Source organism: Gorilla gorilla, chromosome 21 (genome assembly GCF_029281585.2).
Source record: "Gorilla gorilla gorilla isolate KB3781 chromosome 21, NHGRI_mGorGor1-v2.1_pri, whole genome shotgun sequence".
In the NCBI taxonomy this organism is placed as follows: domain Eukaryota; kingdom Metazoa; phylum Chordata; class Mammalia; order Primates; family Hominidae; genus Gorilla; species Gorilla gorilla.
Genome location: NC_073245.2, coordinates 45,284,059 through 45,301,414, shown reverse-complemented (window position 1 = coordinate 45,301,414; position 17,356 = coordinate 45,284,059). Strand labels below are relative to the sequence as shown.

Here is a 17,356-nt window from a genome sequence, read left to right as displayed (position 1 = left end):
CTCCAGGAAAGTCCCTACTGCCAGGGGAGGGACAGACAGGCCGGGGCCCCGCCATGGTGACAGCACTGAGGCCCAGACTGCAGACCTGCTCTAGGGACGGCCTGCCGTGTGAGCCTGGGCCAGCACGGTGTTTTGCAAACTGTAAAGTACTGTGCATGTAGATGGTGCTTTGCAAACTGTAAAGTACTGTGTATATAGATGAAGGACTGTCATCAACACCATCATTCTGGTCATTATGATTATCTTGATGGACGCCTAGTTACCACAGGGGTGAGGAGAATAGAGAAGTAACAAGTCCACATAAATAACAACACATTTCCTGACACTCAAGGCCGGTTGTCTCTTGGTTAGCCTCTGGGGTTGATAACTCAGGAGTTTGGACTCCACATCCTGGCGGCAGGTTTATCTCTCAGAGGCAGGTTTTCAGCAGCAAAAGGGTGCCGTGGAAGAAGCCCACTCTTGAGCCTGCTGCTCTGAGCCCCCGATTCCTTGTCTATAACATGGACTAACACTGTCTCCTCCCTGGCGGGTCCTGAAGGCAAGGAGGATGCTGGAAAAACACCTGGAATTGCGTTGATGCTCAAGAAACGGGAGGCGGATCCTGTCAGCCCCTAATTCTTGTTCCTAAAGACAAGAACAAGATCCTGTCCCCAGGATCCCAAGTTACCGTTCCAGGGACAGGGAGATGTGCAGCTTGGTAGCCGAGGGAGCCAGCTGGGCACGCACAGTCATGACCTGCATGGGCAAAGCAGGCAGAGGTCACCCCCGATCGGCAGAAGGAGCTTGAGGACGGGTCTGCCTCCATCCATCTGTTCCGTCCACTAACCCTTACTGAGGCCCTGCTGTGTGTCAGGGTCTGTGCTGAGCCCTGAGAAGGTAATTTGAAGGTTTTGCTGTTTTCTTGAACAGCAGAGAACCACAGTATTAAAATTGAGGGCAATTGGTAATGTAGGAGAGGAAGCTCTGGGGCTGCAGGAGCTTGGAGAGCCCCTCAAGCATGCCTGCTGTGCGGTGAGCGAAGGCCTTTCCAGTGAGGTAACAGTTGAATCTTGAAAGATGAGGAGTTAGTGGAAGGAAGGGGAAAATGGTACTCCAGGTGGTGGACCTAGCACAGACAAGCCAGGGAGGGAGGACCTGGTAGACCTGAGTAGCTGAGGCTTAGGGGACAAGGACGGGCAAGGCAAGGATGGGGCAGGAGGACAATGAATGTCAGGCTCAGGTGTTTGGCCATGGGGAGCCAAGGTGGAGGATTGGGGGAGGGGCCTGCTTCGGTCCAGATGTGTGCAGAGGTGGGGTGGAGGAAGCTGACTGGAGTGGGAGGGTCAGAGGAAGCTGGAGGGTCGTCAGGGAGATAGCTGGGCAGAGAGGCTGGGGAGATGGGGAGCAACGTCTGAGATCCGCAAGAAGCAGTGTGGGCAGCCCGAACAGGCCCAGGCAGACATGACAGGAGGGAGCAGGCAGGAACTGAGGCAGGGGCTTGGGTCTCAGCCCAGATGATGACAGTGGTTGTGGGGTGGGGGGCTTCCTATGCTGGACTATGTGGGGCTCCCTCCCTGAAATCAGGGGGACGGTACCTCCACAGTCCTGGAGATAGTCACCCCCATTTGGAACCCCAATGCCGGGCCCCCAGCCACCCCTTAACCACTCACCGAGTTCAGCTCGAAGAGGGATTCAGGGGTCCCTTTAGGGACATAGAACAGCACATGGATGTTGGCTGGGAGGGAGACCAAGGCCTTCTTGTTGTGGAGTGTGACCGTGGGAGCTTCCCTCACCCGCAGGAACAGTAGGAGTTGCTGGTGCAGGGGCAGCTTCCCCAGGGCCTGGAGAAATGCAGGGGCATAACTTAGATGCCCCAGGACTACAATCAGTCAGTCAGTCAGCAAACACTCACTAAGCACCTACCAGGCACCGGGCAACGTGCTGGGCAACGAGGTTACAGCCTGAAAGACACAGGCCTGGGCTCAGCCCCCATGAGGCTGACACTCAGGTGTGGAGACACCAACCTGCAGGACTGCCAAATCAGACCTCCTGTCTCAAGCAGAGTCAGAATCCTCCCCGAGGCCATAGGCTCTGTGTCCTCCATCCCCTGCCCGCCTCTCCACTTCACCTGCTCTCCTCCCGCTGCTGCCCTGCGTTCTCCCTCCAGACTCACTGGCCACGTGGCTGCTCCTCCAGCTGCCAGGGATGCTCCCAGCAGGTGCCAGGGCCTTTGCACTTGCTGCTCCCTCTGCCTGGAAATATCTTCCCAGAGAACTGCAAAGTTCCCTCACTCACCTCCTTCACTCAAATGTTACCTCCTCACTGAGGCCTTGTAAAGCACCATGTCTAAAAGCACCAGCCAGCACTCCTAAGCCACTTTCGCCACTCCATGCTCTTCCACCTTCTGACACTGTCTCTGTTTCTGTTTATTTGTGCAATGTCTGTCACCTCCAGCAGAATGGCAACCCCTTGAGTGCAGAAGCTTTTTTCTCCTTTCACCTTTTGCCCTTTGCACAGCCCTAGCTGCAGGTATGCCCTTGTTCCACTGCAGGGCCTGTCACACAGTAGGTGCTCAGCGGATATACGCTGACTGCCTAAATGAGTCACACAATCAGGAAATTCTGAATCTCATAATTGCAATGTCATGAGACTAAGGAAATTACAGAACCACAGAAGTTTGGAACACATAAGTATGTCCCTTGCCTGCTGGAATTTGAGTCTAGGTTTCCTCAAGCCCAGAATCCCCAAGGGCCAGGATCATCAGGACCAGGAATCACCTGAGTCCACCCTCACATGCCACAGAATCTGAAGCCACATGGGGCTCTAAAGCTGCGAGGCCAGCAAATGGAGACCAAAGGATTCAGCCTCCAGAGACAAGCCCAGCTTCCCCATGCTGGAGGGGCAGGCCCAGCTTGCTGCTTCTGGATACCCCTGCCCCAGCCAACTCCACTTGCCCCATGTCCCTCTCCACTCCTACTCTCTGGAGGTTCTTCTGAATGTCTGACTCCAATCGCATCCCTTCCATGAGGCTCCTATGCCCTTTAGCCAAGGGACTCTGGAAAGCTGAGGCCCCGACCTCATTCATCCAGACTGCTTTGAATCACCAACTTCAAGAACTCACAGAGTTTGTCCTCTGTGCCCCCAAACCCAGCTTTCATTTCCATCCTCTCTGGTGAGAGCCCAGGCCCCCTAGGCCTGTTTCCAACCTCTTTCAGAACCTGCTGTTACATAAGGACCTTGTAGTAGACATTTTAACTTCAGTACGAATTCCAGTTCTCACAGCTGGAAAGCAGCTGGTCCAGCCCCAGTTGAAGGATGGGAAAGCTGAGGCCTGGCCTGGAAGTCATGTACTTATGTCCACTAGTGAGACCTACCTGATACTCTCCCTTTTCTTTCCTCTCCAAGACAAGTGCCCTAGTCTTTTCTCTGGGGACATTGAAGACTAAGGTCAGGATGAAGTAAGCCAGTTGGTAGAAGGGAGCTCAGTAACCTGAAAAGACTTTTGTCCTTGTGTGCTACAGAACAATTTCCATAGGATAAATGCCCAGTTGATTTCTGAGGCAGTCAAGCCCTAATCCTTTACTCTCTAAGCAAAATCTGCTATCAGGAAAGGATGCCGTGTTAGTCATTCACACTTTAGTGTGAATTTGGACTCAACTGTTCAATTGCAGTTGCCTGGAGAGCTGTATTGAGAAAGATTCTGGACTCCATTCATGGTCATCAGGAAAGAGCTACAATGATCAAAACCCATGACAGCGTCACTCACCTCAGGGAGCAAAGCTGCCAGGTCTGTAGTTGTCAGTGGGACATCGCTGGGAACCTAGACCCCCAATGGGAGAGAGGGTTGGTGAGCACAGAGACAGAACAGGAATCCCTCAGCACACTCAGAGCAGTTTCGTTCACCACTCTTCCCCCTACCCTGCCAATTTCATACATATATCACTACAAACACTCAAGTTTGTTCTATCAGCTAGCGATTACTGAGCACTTACTGCATGCCAGGCAGATGCTAGGGGCTCTGCACGCCTTTGCTCATTTCACCTTTACAACAGCTCAAAGAGGTGGGTGCTACCATTGCCCTCATTTAACAGATGGAGACACTGAGGCTGTTGCCAAGGGTCACACAATTGGTAAGTGGTGACACCAGGATTTGAACCTGGGCAGGCTAACTTCAAAACCTTTTACTCTGCCAAGGCTCAGGATCTAAAGGCCCAGGGATCTGACCCCAGATCTTTTTGCCTTTTACCCAAATAGTATTTTCAAAAACTATGAATTTATTTCTAGTATTTATAAATCAGGAAGTCATATGTAAATTTTTCAGTTTCTGGCTAAAGAGTTGGAAAATCTGGTCACACTGAGCCTGCATCCCCTCCCCTTGTGGCAGCTGAGTGGCAACTGCCTGAGAAATGGGGCACAGGGTCTCCAGTTCACTATAGTCCCATCAGGCTGCTAACTGATGGCCCAGCCTCCGGGGGCCCTGATGTTTGAGACACCCCCCGCCCACCGAAATACATATGCCCACTTCTCAGAACAGCCCTGTTCACACAGGATAAGCATACAAGCAGCACCAGGACGAGGCCTCTGACATTCCTCTCTCTTGCCACGATGCTCATATGCAAACACCCAATGCTCCTATACACACACCCACATCCGCAGGCCGCTCAGACATGCACGTTCTTACACGCAGAGTCTCTGCCTGGCTATGACTGCCCCCATCCCCCAGCTGGAAGACACCCTCTCCCCAGCTCAGGGTCCTGTTCCAGCCTCCCAGAGGCCTTCAGAGTGCTGTCTGGACTCCATTTGCAAGAAGTGAGTGACCAACCCCTGTTTCCTTGGGCCTGAGCTACAGGTGGGGAGCCCAGGCTGAGACCAAAATAAATGCCTCTGGGTGGGGCTTCTGGGGTCTGGGCTTTCCAGGATGTCAGAGGGGCCAGAATGGACAGAATGGAAGTTGGGAGGTACTAGAAGCTGCAGAACAAATGTTTGGGTAACTCTTGGTACAATCCAACCCTAGTTTTCTTCCTTCCTTCCTTCCTTCCTTCCTTCCTTCCTTCCTTCCTTCCTTCTTTTCTCTCTCTTTCTTTCCTTTTCTTTTCTTTCTCTCCTTCCTTCCTTCCTTCTTTCTCTTTTTCCGAGACAAGGTCTCATTCTGTGGCCCACACTGGAGTGCAGTGGCATAATCACAGCTCACTTCAGCCTTGACCTCCCAGGCTCACGTGATCCTTCCACCTCAGCCTCCCAAGTAACTGGGACCACAGGCATGCACCACCATGCCTGGCTAATATTTGTATTTTTTGTAGAGATGGGGTGTCTCCTGGGCTCAAGAGATCCTCCCACATCAGCCTCCCAAAGTGCTGGGATTACAGGCATGAGCCACCCTGCCTAGTTTTCTTTTCTCCCACTCAAATCTGCTCTTGAGAAAGCAGTGGAAATTTTAGTGGTTCACACTTTAGTGCTTAGACTCTAGAAAGGCTCATCTGATACAGGGATGGAAAGTGGGCTTCATTCCATATGCCAGTCCTGATCAATTGAAAGTGACCTCCTGGAGTGCCAAGTTGAGAAGGATTCAGAAGTCCCAGTCAGGTTTAACCAGGTAGAGGACCACGATCGATTAGCAATGTCTCCGCTAAGTACAGGAGTGGAGAACAGCAGTGTACACACTCTAAACTTGTTCAACTCCCTTTTATTATAGAGAGGAGGGCTCAGCAAGGCTGATCAGGGCCTAGGTCAACACTAGTAATGCCAAGGCACAGCAGGGCAAGAAGCCCCCATCCCCATCCCCCGGGCACCACACTCACCAGCTCAGGGGTGATGTCCATGTCGAGGGCGCCGTTGGTCTGCAGGAGTCCAAACATGGTGTTGAAGAGGTACAGTGGCACCATCACCTGGGATGTGTGGTCCTTCTTGGGGGGCACCTTGGCTGGGGCACGGGACTTGGGGAAGTCAATGATGTCACCAGCTACACTCTTCACGATAGGCTGCAGGGGCAGGAAACAGGGCCGAGGAGGGTCTTGAGGTGCTCACCCACCTGCCTTGATCCGGCATCCCCTATCTAGCCACCCCCAGCAGGAGGAGAGGCCCCTCTGGTTACTCACGTTGATGTCCAGTTCTATGTACTGGTTGGAGATGAGAGGCAATGTGGCCAGAGAGAATTCCACAGACCCAAGAGCCCCAAGGGACACCAGGCCTGCGTGGGAAAGTGGGGGCGAGAACGACCCTATAAGCCCAGTTCCCAATCATAATAGCCCCTATTTCCATTTATTGAGTGTCTGCTGAATGCCTAGCACTCTACTAAGCATTCACTTGGCTGCTACTGTCATCCCCATTTTACAGATGTGGAAATTGAGGCTCAGACAGGGGAAGTCACCAGGCCAAGGCCACACAGTCACGGTGTTCAAAACCAGGATTCCTGTTTTCCAGAGTTGATGCCACTAACACACTGCTACCCTGCCTCTCTTACATAACACCACCTATAGAGACATACCGGCCCCAAGTTTTCTATTCTTTTCCTGGTTGTGCCTTTTTATATTTTCCCAAACCCATTTTGTGAACACAGAAGGTACTTGTGTCTCCATAAGGCACAGAGAGACTGGGGTCTGCTGTGGCTGCGGGGCCTTGGGTTCCTTATTTGAGCTCTCTGGGCCTCGGTCGTCTAGTCTGACCAGGTAATCATCATATCTTCCCCCTGTTTCTGACAGTGCCAAGCGCACACTAGGTGCTCAATAAGTGCTGGTCTGCAGCACCCAACATAGAAAGAACTGATGGTTCTGGGTCTGCATGCCCTGCTAGGTGGCCTCAGCCCAGGCCTCCTCCATGAGGCTCCTCAAAGGGGCAGCCTGTCAGTGTGAGGAGGAACTAAAGGACCCCGAGATCCTGCCGCTTCTGGCTCCCCTTCATACCCTACCCCATTGGGGTCATACAGAGACAGGTAGAAGGGGCAAAGAGGAGGGCATTGAGCCCTGACTTACCCAGCACAGCCCCCAGGAGCTCATTCACCACACCCAGCACACTGTCCACCACGGGGCACAGCTGTGTCAGGGAGACACATGTTACAGGGCAAAGAACAGCTCACTGCGAGGACAGCTGCATGTTCTTTAAATGCTTTGCTATCTGCTGCTATGTGGTGCTGGGGACCAAGGCAAGGCAGAAGGCAGAGACAGACAGAAGACACACAGGTGGGAGGCAGGGAAGGGGCTGGGGCTTGAGGTGTCAGAGGGTTGGGTGGCCCCCAAGCTGTCTTCCTTGGTTACAAGAGCCCCATTAGAAAACCCCTAAAGGTGGCTGGGGGACCATGGGAGACACATTTCAGGGGCTGGTTTGGGCATGCGGACAAGGCCTTCACCTGAGGAGGCAAAAGCGGCTTTGGTTCCCCATAAAGTCACAGGCCATCCCCTGCCATTCTACGTGGGCACTGGGAAGCCTAGGATCAAGACCCCACAGAGGGGCACCTCCTCTCCTCCACCCAGAGAGTCAGGCCTGGATCTGGAGTGTCCATTCTGCATATCACCACGTGTTCATTCCTAACCCCTGTGCTAGGAGAATAGGGAGCAAGTGGTTCAACTTTCAGAATCCAAGTCTGGGAATCACAGAACCTGAGTCCCATAGCCCACTGGAGTGGGAGCCTCAGAGAGGATGCAGTCCAGCCCCTTCATCCTCCAGCTGAGGCCAGAGAAGAAGGTGGCCTGTCCAAGGTCACAGCTGTATTCAGAGAGACAAAAGAGGGCTGTCACACGTCAAGTGGGGGCCCCAAACTCCAGGATTTCTGGGGTCAGGCAAGTCACAGAAATGAGAGGAGACCAGAGGGGCTCTGCTTGGGGTGGAGAAAGCAAACCCTCTGAGCACCAGACGGGAGGTACCAGAGGTACTTCCCTCTTACAGGAGGGAGGTATCAGGCAGCCAGGATGGCTGATTGCACAACAGAAGCCAGAAATCTGGACTGTTACGAGAAATCTTCAATGCTGAATGTTGGCAATGAATGCTCATTTTCAAAACCTCTTTGTATCACACAAAACCTAGCTGCTGGCCAATTGCCCCAGAGACTAAGTTAGGGGCTGCTGTTGAAATGCACCTTCATGCCCTGGTGGAAACCTGCCTGACATGGTCTTGCTTAGGGGCCCCTCCTCCTGCTAAGCTTCTTTTCCAAACTGGCTTCCTCAAGCCCAGGACAGTTTTGCCAACCCTAGGCTCCCACTCCTCTGCTGCCCCCAGCAGCGTTCGCAAGAATGCACAGGGAGAGCCAGCTAGGCCGTGGGGTCAGGAGGCCTGACTGCCCTTTGCTGTCTATGTGACCCTCCCCTCTTCCTCGGTGATATGGGGTTTGGGCCAGACCAGCTCTCTTGAGTGCGGAAGCCAGGATGTTCTGGGGCAGGCCATGGACAGGCATCCTTTAATCTTAATATGTTTAATTGTGATGTATGAATAAAGGTACATGTGTTTTTCTAGACATGATTGCCAAGCACAGGGCTCAGTTTAAAATCACCAAGTGATCCAATTTTCATTTCACGCTAATTTAAAGAAAAACATAAAGTCGGTACTATTACAAATGGCAGAAACAGAGCAGGGGGTAAGAAGGAGCCTACGATTTGGGAGCAGGGGACCCAGGTTGAAAGGATCATGTCATCCACCCCCAGACTAGCAGGCGTGCCAGGAAGGCCGGTCAGCAGGATGGGATTACCAGGTGGGTGTGGAAGGGAAGTACAGCCTAATCCTGCCTGGCGCCGAACTTCACCCAAAACCAGCGGGGGAAAGAAGCCCAGTCCTGGGAGAGGGCATGCTGGCACATGGCCTGCACACTCACCAGTCCCGGAAGCACCTTGAAGATCATCTGTTCCACGACCCCAAAGAGTGGTGTGGGCAGCAGCCTGAGCAGAGGGAGACGCGTGTGGGTGCGGCTGCCAGGTGGACAGTTCAACCCAGATGACAGGGTCGGGCGGACACTAGGGGCTCTGGATTTCTCCTGTCTCTTCTCTTGGGGGTGGGGTTGACTGGGGCTTTGGAGACCTGAGTTAAATCCTGGCTCCTCCTCCCGAGGGGACCCAGGGGATGGCTTCATTTTCCCCAACTGTACAATGCCCACCTTAGAGAGCTGCTGCTGCCCGGGTTACATGGGAGTGTGTATGTGGCTGGTGTAAAATCTGTGCTTGACAAATGTCTGTCTCCTTTGTCCCTCTAACAGTTGCAGACAAGAGTCATTTAGGCCTAGGACAATGGTTGTTATTGAGCCCCCAGAGTGGGGGTTCAACAAGTATTTGTTAGATGAATGAATGAATGAATGAATGAATGACGGCCTGAGGATAAGTGCATGTAGACAGGCTCAGGTCTGTTTGGAGACCATGGGGGTGCAGGATGGCAACCACAGAGCCCCAAACACAGGACACCAACACCATCCTGGGCTCCACTCCTCCCCAAGGCCCCTCCATCCCAGAGGAGCAGGACGGAACCACTGGAATTTAAGGAGCCCAAAGCCCTTGCCTGGAATCCCTTTCTTAGGGCCCTCATGGAGACAGGAGCAACCCAGTTATCCTGTTCCTGGGAGCTAACACAGAACTGCCTGATGATCCCCCACTGCTCAGAGTTACCCAACAAAGATGGAGCAGGGGCCGGGATTGGGCCTGGAAGATGGACACAGAACGGGGAGACACAAGTGGGAGGCAGCTGTGGGCTGGCTCAGAGTGCTGGCAGAAGCCTTGGACCCAGCCAGAGCGCAGCCCCTCTCCATCCCTGCCAGATCTGTGCGTGAGACCCTAGGCAAGGAGACCTCTGGGCCTCCACGGTCCCATGAAAGTGATGATTGAGAGGTCAGGCACGGTGGCTCACACCTGTAATCCCAGCACTTTGTGAGGCCAAGGAGGGCAGATCACTTGAGGTCAGGAGTTCGAGACCAGCCTGGCCAACATGGTGAAACCCCGTCTCTGTTAAAAATACAAAAATTAGCATGGTGGTGGGCGCCCGTAATCCCAGCTACTTGGGAGGCTGAGGCAGAAGAATTGCATGAACCCGGGAGGCAGAGGTTGCAGTGAGCCGAGATGGCACCACTGCACTCCAGCCCAGGTGACAGAGTGAGACTCTGCCTCAGAAAAAAAAAGAAAAAGAAAACGAAAAAAGTGATGATTCAACAAGGTGTAGGGAGGGCCACCTGGACAGACCCTGGGAAGAGACTGAAGTCACAGCCCCTTCCAAATCATCAAATCCAGCTCCACATATACAGATGGGGACATGGGGGCCCAGAATGGGGAGATGGGAGTGGGTCTCCCTGAGGTTACACAGCAAGTCAGAGGCAGAGTTGGGTCTCATGTGCTGAGAGCAGGGGCTGAAATCCTGCAAATGGAGGGATCCCAGCTGACCCTGGGCCCGCTCTGGGGGAGAGGGGATGGCAGGATCCCATGAACCAGACTAGGGGAATTGCCCAGGAGTGGGTGGCCCAAGCTATGGATTAAGCCGGAGTCCCTGTCAGTGGTGGGACTCAATCTGTCGGTCTGGGCAGTGGGTTGAAACCGGCGGGACAAGTGGGGGTAGGACGAGTTCAGGCCCACACAGCTGGCAGCTCCAGGGAGACCTGGGAGATGCCCAGATGGGTGCGAGATGATCCTGAGCGGGTCAGGGTTGCAGGCTGGAACCTGCAGACTCACCCTGAGAACAGGCTGATGTGGCCCAGGAGCGTGTTGCAGCGCTTAAGGATAAGGATGGGTGTGCCCCTTGAGCTCACGCCCAGCGCCACCCGCGATGTCACGTTCACCTCCGCAGCCAGCTGCAGAAGGCCCCCAAGGGGGCTGCAAGAAAGGACACTGGGGGCGTGGCCAGGCAGCCAGCCCCCACCCTTGGCCCCGCCCACCAGGGTGGCCCTGCGAGTGGCCTAGGCTCTGTGCCCCCTTCTCAGCCTCTGCCTCCCTGCCCCATTTTGCACTTCCCTGCACCCTCTTCCCCGACCCTCTCAGGTGAGCCTGAGCAGTGGGGTCCGGGTCTGGAGGAAGAGCGAAATGGAAGTCCCCGGGGAAGGACAATGGCATAGGATCCAGGGGGGAAACAGTAGGATTGGGAGTCCCTTGGGGAGGAAATAGGGTGAAAGGAAATGGGGGATACAGAGGGGTGGGAGTGGGGGGACAGCAGAGTAGGAGTCTCCAACAGGTCAGGGGGTGGGATAGGAAGCAGGAGGGTAGAGGTCCTCAGGACACACTCACCCAGAGCAACGCATGCCCACTTTGGTGTGCAGGCTCAGCTGCACCCCAAATCCTGGCAGCAGCTTCAGCGACACCTTCGGCAGCGTGAGCTCCTCAATCTTCAGACTAGGATGGGAGTCAGGGAGAGGGTTGCTCACTCCCAGACAACCCCCAGTGCCTCCACCATCCCAGCCCAGGCGGCGCCCAGAGTGGCTCTTGGTGATGTCCCCTATCTCACCTCAAACCCACAGAGCCAGCTGCGAGCCCTTGGCCCATCACTTCATCTCTCTGGGCCTCAGTTTCCTTATCTGTAAAGTGGGGCAATACTAGTTCCTACCTCACAGGAGTGTTGCAAAGACAAGTGAGATAATTCGAGTGCAGAACCTGGTACGGTGTGTGCTCAACAAATGTCCTATCATCATCACCGCTAGAGGCTCAAGGAATTAAAGTTTTTCCCCACTCCATCCCCACAGTCTCAGCCCTGGTTTGGTTTCTGGCCTTGACATTGCGCCCTGCTATACCCCTGCACACTCACACAAATGCAACCCAAGTGGGTTCTCAAACACGACTCCTCACAAGTCATTACTCTCTATCCTCTGGGTCTTTGCCCAGGCCATTTCCTCTGTCTGGAACACCCTTCCCTTGACCCTTCTTCCATTCTGCATCCCTCTTCAGCTTGCTGACTCCTCCCAGTTCACGTGCACTCCTCTAGGAAGACTTCCATCCTGGTTTTCTGCCTCGGGCAGATGCCCTCTGAGCGCCTGTCCCACCCTGCCTGGGCTGCCTCCATCACTGCCCTGAGCCCATGGGATCTTCGCTGTCAGACTCCACCACCTATGAGGAGCTCTTCAAGGCACGAACAATGCCAAGCTCACGTCTGAGACTCCAGCCTCACCGAGAAAGCGGATTTCATGGGGAGGGAGAGTAAATATTGTATTAATAATAATAATAATATCTATCCAACACTTACTCTCCGCCCGGCTCTATTTCAGCTGCTTGGCACAGATTAACTCACTGTCCTGGCAACCACCCCATGAGTAGCTGCTAATACTGCAGCCAGTAAAAGGCAGATGGTTCAAACTCCAGCTCTGCCACTAACTGCCTGGATAGGCTTGGGCTAGTCACAGTGCTGCTGTGCCTCAGTTTCCCCATCTGTAAAATAGGGACATTGACAACACCTACCACAGAATGACACACAGCGAACCTCGAGCAACATCAGCATTTACCAGCCTGCTTTCCGGATATTATGTTCCATTTAGGGAAGTGAACACCCATCAGCCCTTCTTTCCGCTCCCAGTACCCCATTGCCTCCTGTCCAGTGACTCTTCTCCATACACTGGGCTTCAGCCTTGCCTGGGCCCTGTTGTTTGACCTTCCCCTAATTCACCCACCAGCCACAGACTGGTTTCCACTGGACTTGACCAGGCAGTATGGGCTGTGATGAAACACACAGACACATTCCCCTCTCCTGCCCTAGCTGGGTGAGCTTGGGCAGGTCACTTCACTGCCAGGAGCCTCTATCTCCTCACCTGTTAAATGCAGTTCATAATAGTCCTACCTCTGGGCTCAGTGAGATAATTCATTTACAATGCACAGTGCTAGACACACAGAAAACCCTGAATAGGTGCTCATTGAGTTAGTGCATATTAGCTATAATGTGATGCTCTTCATTCATTCATTCAAAAATACTTTTTTTTTTTGAATGAAAAAAAAAAGCTGTGTTCTGGAATCCTATGTTTAGGAAAACATTGAGACCACAGCAGGAGTGTTCTGGAATCCTATATGAGCAACAAACTTTCAGACCCTAACTGCAGTGTTCTTTGGTCCTGTGTGAGGGACAAACACTCACACCCTAGTAGTGGTGTTCTGGAATCCTATGTGAGGGACAAACATTCAGACCACAGCAGGAGTGTTCTGGAATCCTATCTGAGGGACAAACATTCAGAACCTGGTAACAGTGTTCTGGAATCCTGTGTGAGGGGCCAACATTCAGACAATCGTAGCAGTCTTCTGGAATCCTATGTGAGGGACAAACATTCAGACTATCTTAGCAGTGTTCTGGAATCCTATGTGAGGGACAAACATTCAGACCCCAGCTCACCCCTGTAATCCCAGCACTTTGGGAGACCGAGGCAGGCAGATCTGAGATCAGGAGTTCAAGACCACCCTGACCAACATGGTGTAACTTCTTCTCTACTAAAACTACAAAAATTAGCCCGTCGTGGTGGTGGGCGCCTGTAATCCCAGGTACTCGGGAGGCTGAGGCAGGAGAATCGCTTGAACCTGGGAAGCGGAGGTTGCAGTGAGCCGAGATCATACCACTGCACTCCAGCCTGGGCAACAAAGCAAGACTGTGTTTCAAAAAAAAAGGGAAAAAAAAGCTTTTTGAGCATACACTGTGTCCCTATTTATGATCCCGGGGACACAACAGTGAACAAGCCAGACAAAAATCCTACCCCTCCTGGGGTTTATAATCTAGCAAAGGAGACATAAAATAAACCTGTAAAATGTATGGTGGGGATAAGAAAGGGCTAATCAGTGCACACCTCTTTTGAGCGGACACCTGGAGGAGGTGAAAAAGGGAACCATGCTGATAGCTAGATTAGCCCAGAGAGACTAAGCAACTTCCCCAAGGTCAAACAGTGAGTAACTAGTGTTGACCCCAGAGCTGGAACCCTCAACCACAGTGGCATTCTGCTGTTCTTGCCCTGCCAGGCATGCAGTAGAGTCCTCATTTTTAGACCCGGATCACAACCCTCCCACACAACCTTCACTGCCTATTGGACAAATTAAAAAGAGACAATCTCTCCTCAATTCCTGGAAGCAAAGCCAAGTCTTCCTGCAGGGCATGCGGCAGGTGGGACTCACCCAGAGAGCTCCTCGACAACGCCAAAAACTCCTCCGTGGCCCAGCAAGCCGCCTCCTCCAAGCAGCCCTCCTGAGCCCAAGAGGCCTCGGTTCACAGCTGTGACCGATCCCAGCACATTCTGCAGAATGGGCTCCCCAACCAGTGAGTTCTGGATGGCTGCAGAGAGAGTGGAGGTAGGAAGGTACTAGAAACTCCAACCTCACCCCCAGGACCATGGCAGCTGCCTCCTTCCTCTGAGATTGAGTAGGCTTCTTTTTAAAAATGGAATTAACCCAGAGGTTACACTCAAATGGTGGAACCCACTAAGCCATAACAGCCTCTTACTCCCACCGCAGGGCCTGTGGCCACCCTCCCTGCCTGGCATGTGGGAGGTACCCAGTAAGTGTTTGGAGAATGAATGAGCAAATCTCATAACAATCCCTTCATTTTACCAGTGGGAAAACTGAGGCTCAGAGAGGGGCAGAGACGTGTCCAAAGTCACACAGCAAATTGGGTTGGGGTCAGTAGTGTAACTTGGCTCCTGATCCTGGACTGCCCTACAGCACTGAAAGGGAGGGCAAAGAAGGGGGAGCTTGTAGCCACCAGGGCTCAATCAAGTTGGAGGAGATGGTCTCTGCTTCTCTCCTGGGCACTCCAGGCCTGACTCTGTGCAGACTGTGGGAAGGGCAGGATGGAGGAATGGCCCTGTAGAAGTAGAGGCAGGCCAGGGGGCCTCTCTGAAGCATTTCCTGCTCATGACCAATCTACTCTATCCCTGAGACTGTCACCACGGGCCACTGGGCTCTGTAGTACCAAATGCCAAGTACAGTTCCCCTACCCTAGTAATGTGAGGCAGAGACAGTGGCCCAGCTAGCACCCTCCTCTCGACCTCTTCAACCTCACTCTGTCCCTGTCCCTGAGCCACACACAGTCCCCAAACAGCCTCAGCCCATATCACCCAGTCCACCTCCCGTAAGAGGGAATTCATCGCCCATTCAAGCCTGCAAGGGAAACTTTCACTCCTGCACGGCTACTCCCAGGAGAATGTGCTCTCTAAGCAGCTGAGAATCACAACCTGCTCTTATCTGCTCTTAAAGCAGATGCTCTAAGCATATAGATTGAGTCGTTGACATTGCAGCAGCCCCCTCACAGACTGCCCACCTGGGGCTCACCTTTGCCGAGTTCATCCTTGTCAATCCGAGCGAGCGTGCCCACCGTCTCTAGCAGCCCCTGGCATGGAGTCGCCAGGCCCCAGAGCAGAAGCAGGGACCACAGGGCCAGCATGGCTGGCTGCATGCCTATAAGGAGCAGAAGGAGGAACTCTGAGACCCTTCTCCTGCTCAAGCCTTTCCCCTCTCTGTTCCTATTATCAGCCTTCCCCCTTCCTGCCCACCTGGCACAGCCCAAATTGAGCTTCACTCCCAGGAAAGCCTTCTCCTCCCAAGTGTAAGCAGAGCTAACACGCAGGTGGCACGGTGCAGCTGCCAATGCACTCAAGTCTCCATGGCACTTTCCAAGCCTCTCCCTCATTGGGTTCCATTTCTCAGCCGGGAAAACTGAGACCGAAAGGGGTAGGGGACTAGACCAAGGCCACAGAACTAATCAGAGACAGTCAGAATTCAAGCCTGAGTCCATCTGACATAAAAATCTTCATCCTCAGAGGCCCAGTGAGCCTGGCCGGGTGTCTGGAGTGACAGCTGCAGACAGAGGGGCTTCCCCCTCCAGGACAGCAGGATGAGAGCTTTGTTTCCAGCAGCTGCTTCCCACTGGCTCATGAGGCTGTTTCAGAAGGTCTAGCTGACTGGGGACACCCAACACTTAGACTTAACATGTCTTATCTTTCTCCTTCCCCCGCCTCCACCCCAAATCTTGTTGAAAAAGGGAATGGGGTGGCAGGTGGGGGCATGGCCAATCTGCTAAGTTCAGAGAGTGGGATTTTTCTTTAAGCAGTTCCGTATTTGCCCACCCGATCACATATCCATCCATGCCCACCCATCACTCCTGCTTAAACCCTTCAGTGGCTCCCCGCTGCCCTGGGTTGAAACCCAGGCTTCTTGCCATTACCCACAAAATCCCTGCCTGCCTCTTTGACCTCCTTGAGCTTAAACATGCCAGGCCCCTTCCCACCCCAGGGCCTTTGCACATGCGGTTCCTTGTTAGGAAGGCTCCTCCCTGCTTCTTTGCATGGCTGACTCCTTATCATTGAGATTCCGGATAAACATTGCCTCCCTGGAGAGGCCTCCGTCCTTCACTTTGTCTAAAGAAATCCGTCTGTCACTAAACATCACCCAGAATATTTACTTTAAGGTGCTGATCTCCGTTTGCAATTATGCATCTGTTTGTGTCCTTATTTCTCTTCCCTGTAAACTCCATGAAGGCAGGGACCATGTCTAAGGCCTCAGTGCGTGGTTGTGCATCAGAAGGGGTCCCTGCTGAGGGGGCAGGGGATAGAAATTCAGCAGCATGTCACTGGCCAGGAGAAAAATGGGCACTCCTGGAACTCTCTCCATAGGATCATCCTATGGACAGGGATCCCCTGCCCACCCCTCCGGCTGTGAATATATACAAGTCTTTGCCTCTCTCTGGGCCTCAGATCTGTAACATGGTTTTTCTCTTCATCCACCCTCTTGGTACGCCCAGTCTCCTCCTAGGGTGAGTTCTTTCCGTGTCCATCATTCATATGGGAGGGCAGAAGGCAGTGGGGTCAACGGCTGGGCGTCAGGACAAGAGCAGGGCTGCCTCAGGCTGTCTTACCCTTGCTCCTGCAGCTCCACAAGGGGTAGGTGGGGGCTCCCGGCCTCCTGTCGGTTCCTCCACCCACCCGAGCTGAGGGGTGGCCCTTATATGCCCAAGCGGCTCTGAGGACACAAAGGGGCCACGGCCGCCAGAAACCCGTCAATATGTCATGTCAGAAGCAAATTGCGGTTTTCCCCGAGGGCCTGGGCTAAGCCTTCCTCCTTGGAGGCGAGTAAGGGGACTGGGGTGGGTGCCCAGGAGTGGGAGTGAAGGCGTGGGGGCTGCACAGGCAGCCACCTCCCTCAGAGCCAGGGGTGAGGTGTGGGGCCCTGCCACCTACCCATTCAGCCACCTATTGGGCTCCCTCCAAGGCTCCCCAAGAGCCATTCCAATGGCACAGAATCTACCCTGCCTACCCCGCCCCTTCCCCAGCGAAGGCCTACGGAAGGAAAGAAGGGACTTAAAGCTGCGGCGTCTTCTACCCTCCGCCACACCGCCCCCACACCAGGCCTCACATGGAGAGGGCCATGGGCCTGGAGACAGGGACTCTGGGCACACTTGGGGGAGGGGCATCAACTCCACTCCCACCTCCCAAGGCTCAGTATCCCCAGAGTTCCAGAGCTTTGTCCCCTTTCCG

General features: G+C 53.7%; 1 protein-coding gene across 3 annotated transcripts in view; it reads right to left on the bottom strand.

The window, feature by feature from the left end:
- Positions 1–17,151, bottom strand: part of LOC101127754 (BPI fold-containing family B member 3) — a 58,103-nt gene extending 40,952 nt beyond the window's left edge. The window contains exons 1-13 of one of the 3 annotated variants that reach the window (XM_055373316.2): positions 17,060–17,145; positions 16,738–16,841; positions 15,156–15,281; positions 14,004–14,160; positions 11,157–11,261; positions 10,608–10,748; positions 8,777–8,840; positions 6,948–7,008; positions 6,075–6,166; positions 5,778–5,957; positions 3,746–3,799; positions 1,650–1,820; positions 668–735 (exon numbers count right to left, since the gene is read on the bottom strand). In XM_055373316.2, coding sequence (XP_055229291.1) covers positions 668–735; positions 1,650–1,820; positions 3,746–3,799; positions 5,778–5,957; positions 6,075–6,166; positions 6,948–7,008; positions 8,777–8,840; positions 10,608–10,748; positions 11,157–11,261; positions 14,004–14,160; positions 15,156–15,281; positions 16,738–16,841; positions 17,060–17,106 — 1,370 coding nt within the window. In that variant the 5' untranslated portion in view covers positions 17,107–17,145. Of the gene's footprint in view, positions 1–667; positions 736–1,649; positions 1,821–3,745; positions 3,800–5,777; positions 5,958–6,074; positions 6,167–6,947; positions 7,009–8,776; positions 8,841–10,607; positions 10,749–11,156; positions 11,262–14,003; positions 14,161–15,155; positions 15,282–16,737; positions 16,842–17,059 lie in introns of all 3 variants that reach the window. The other 2 variants (XM_004061995.5, XM_004061996.5) reach the window with 2 other exon arrangements.
- Positions 17,152–17,356: the final 205 nt, after the last annotated feature.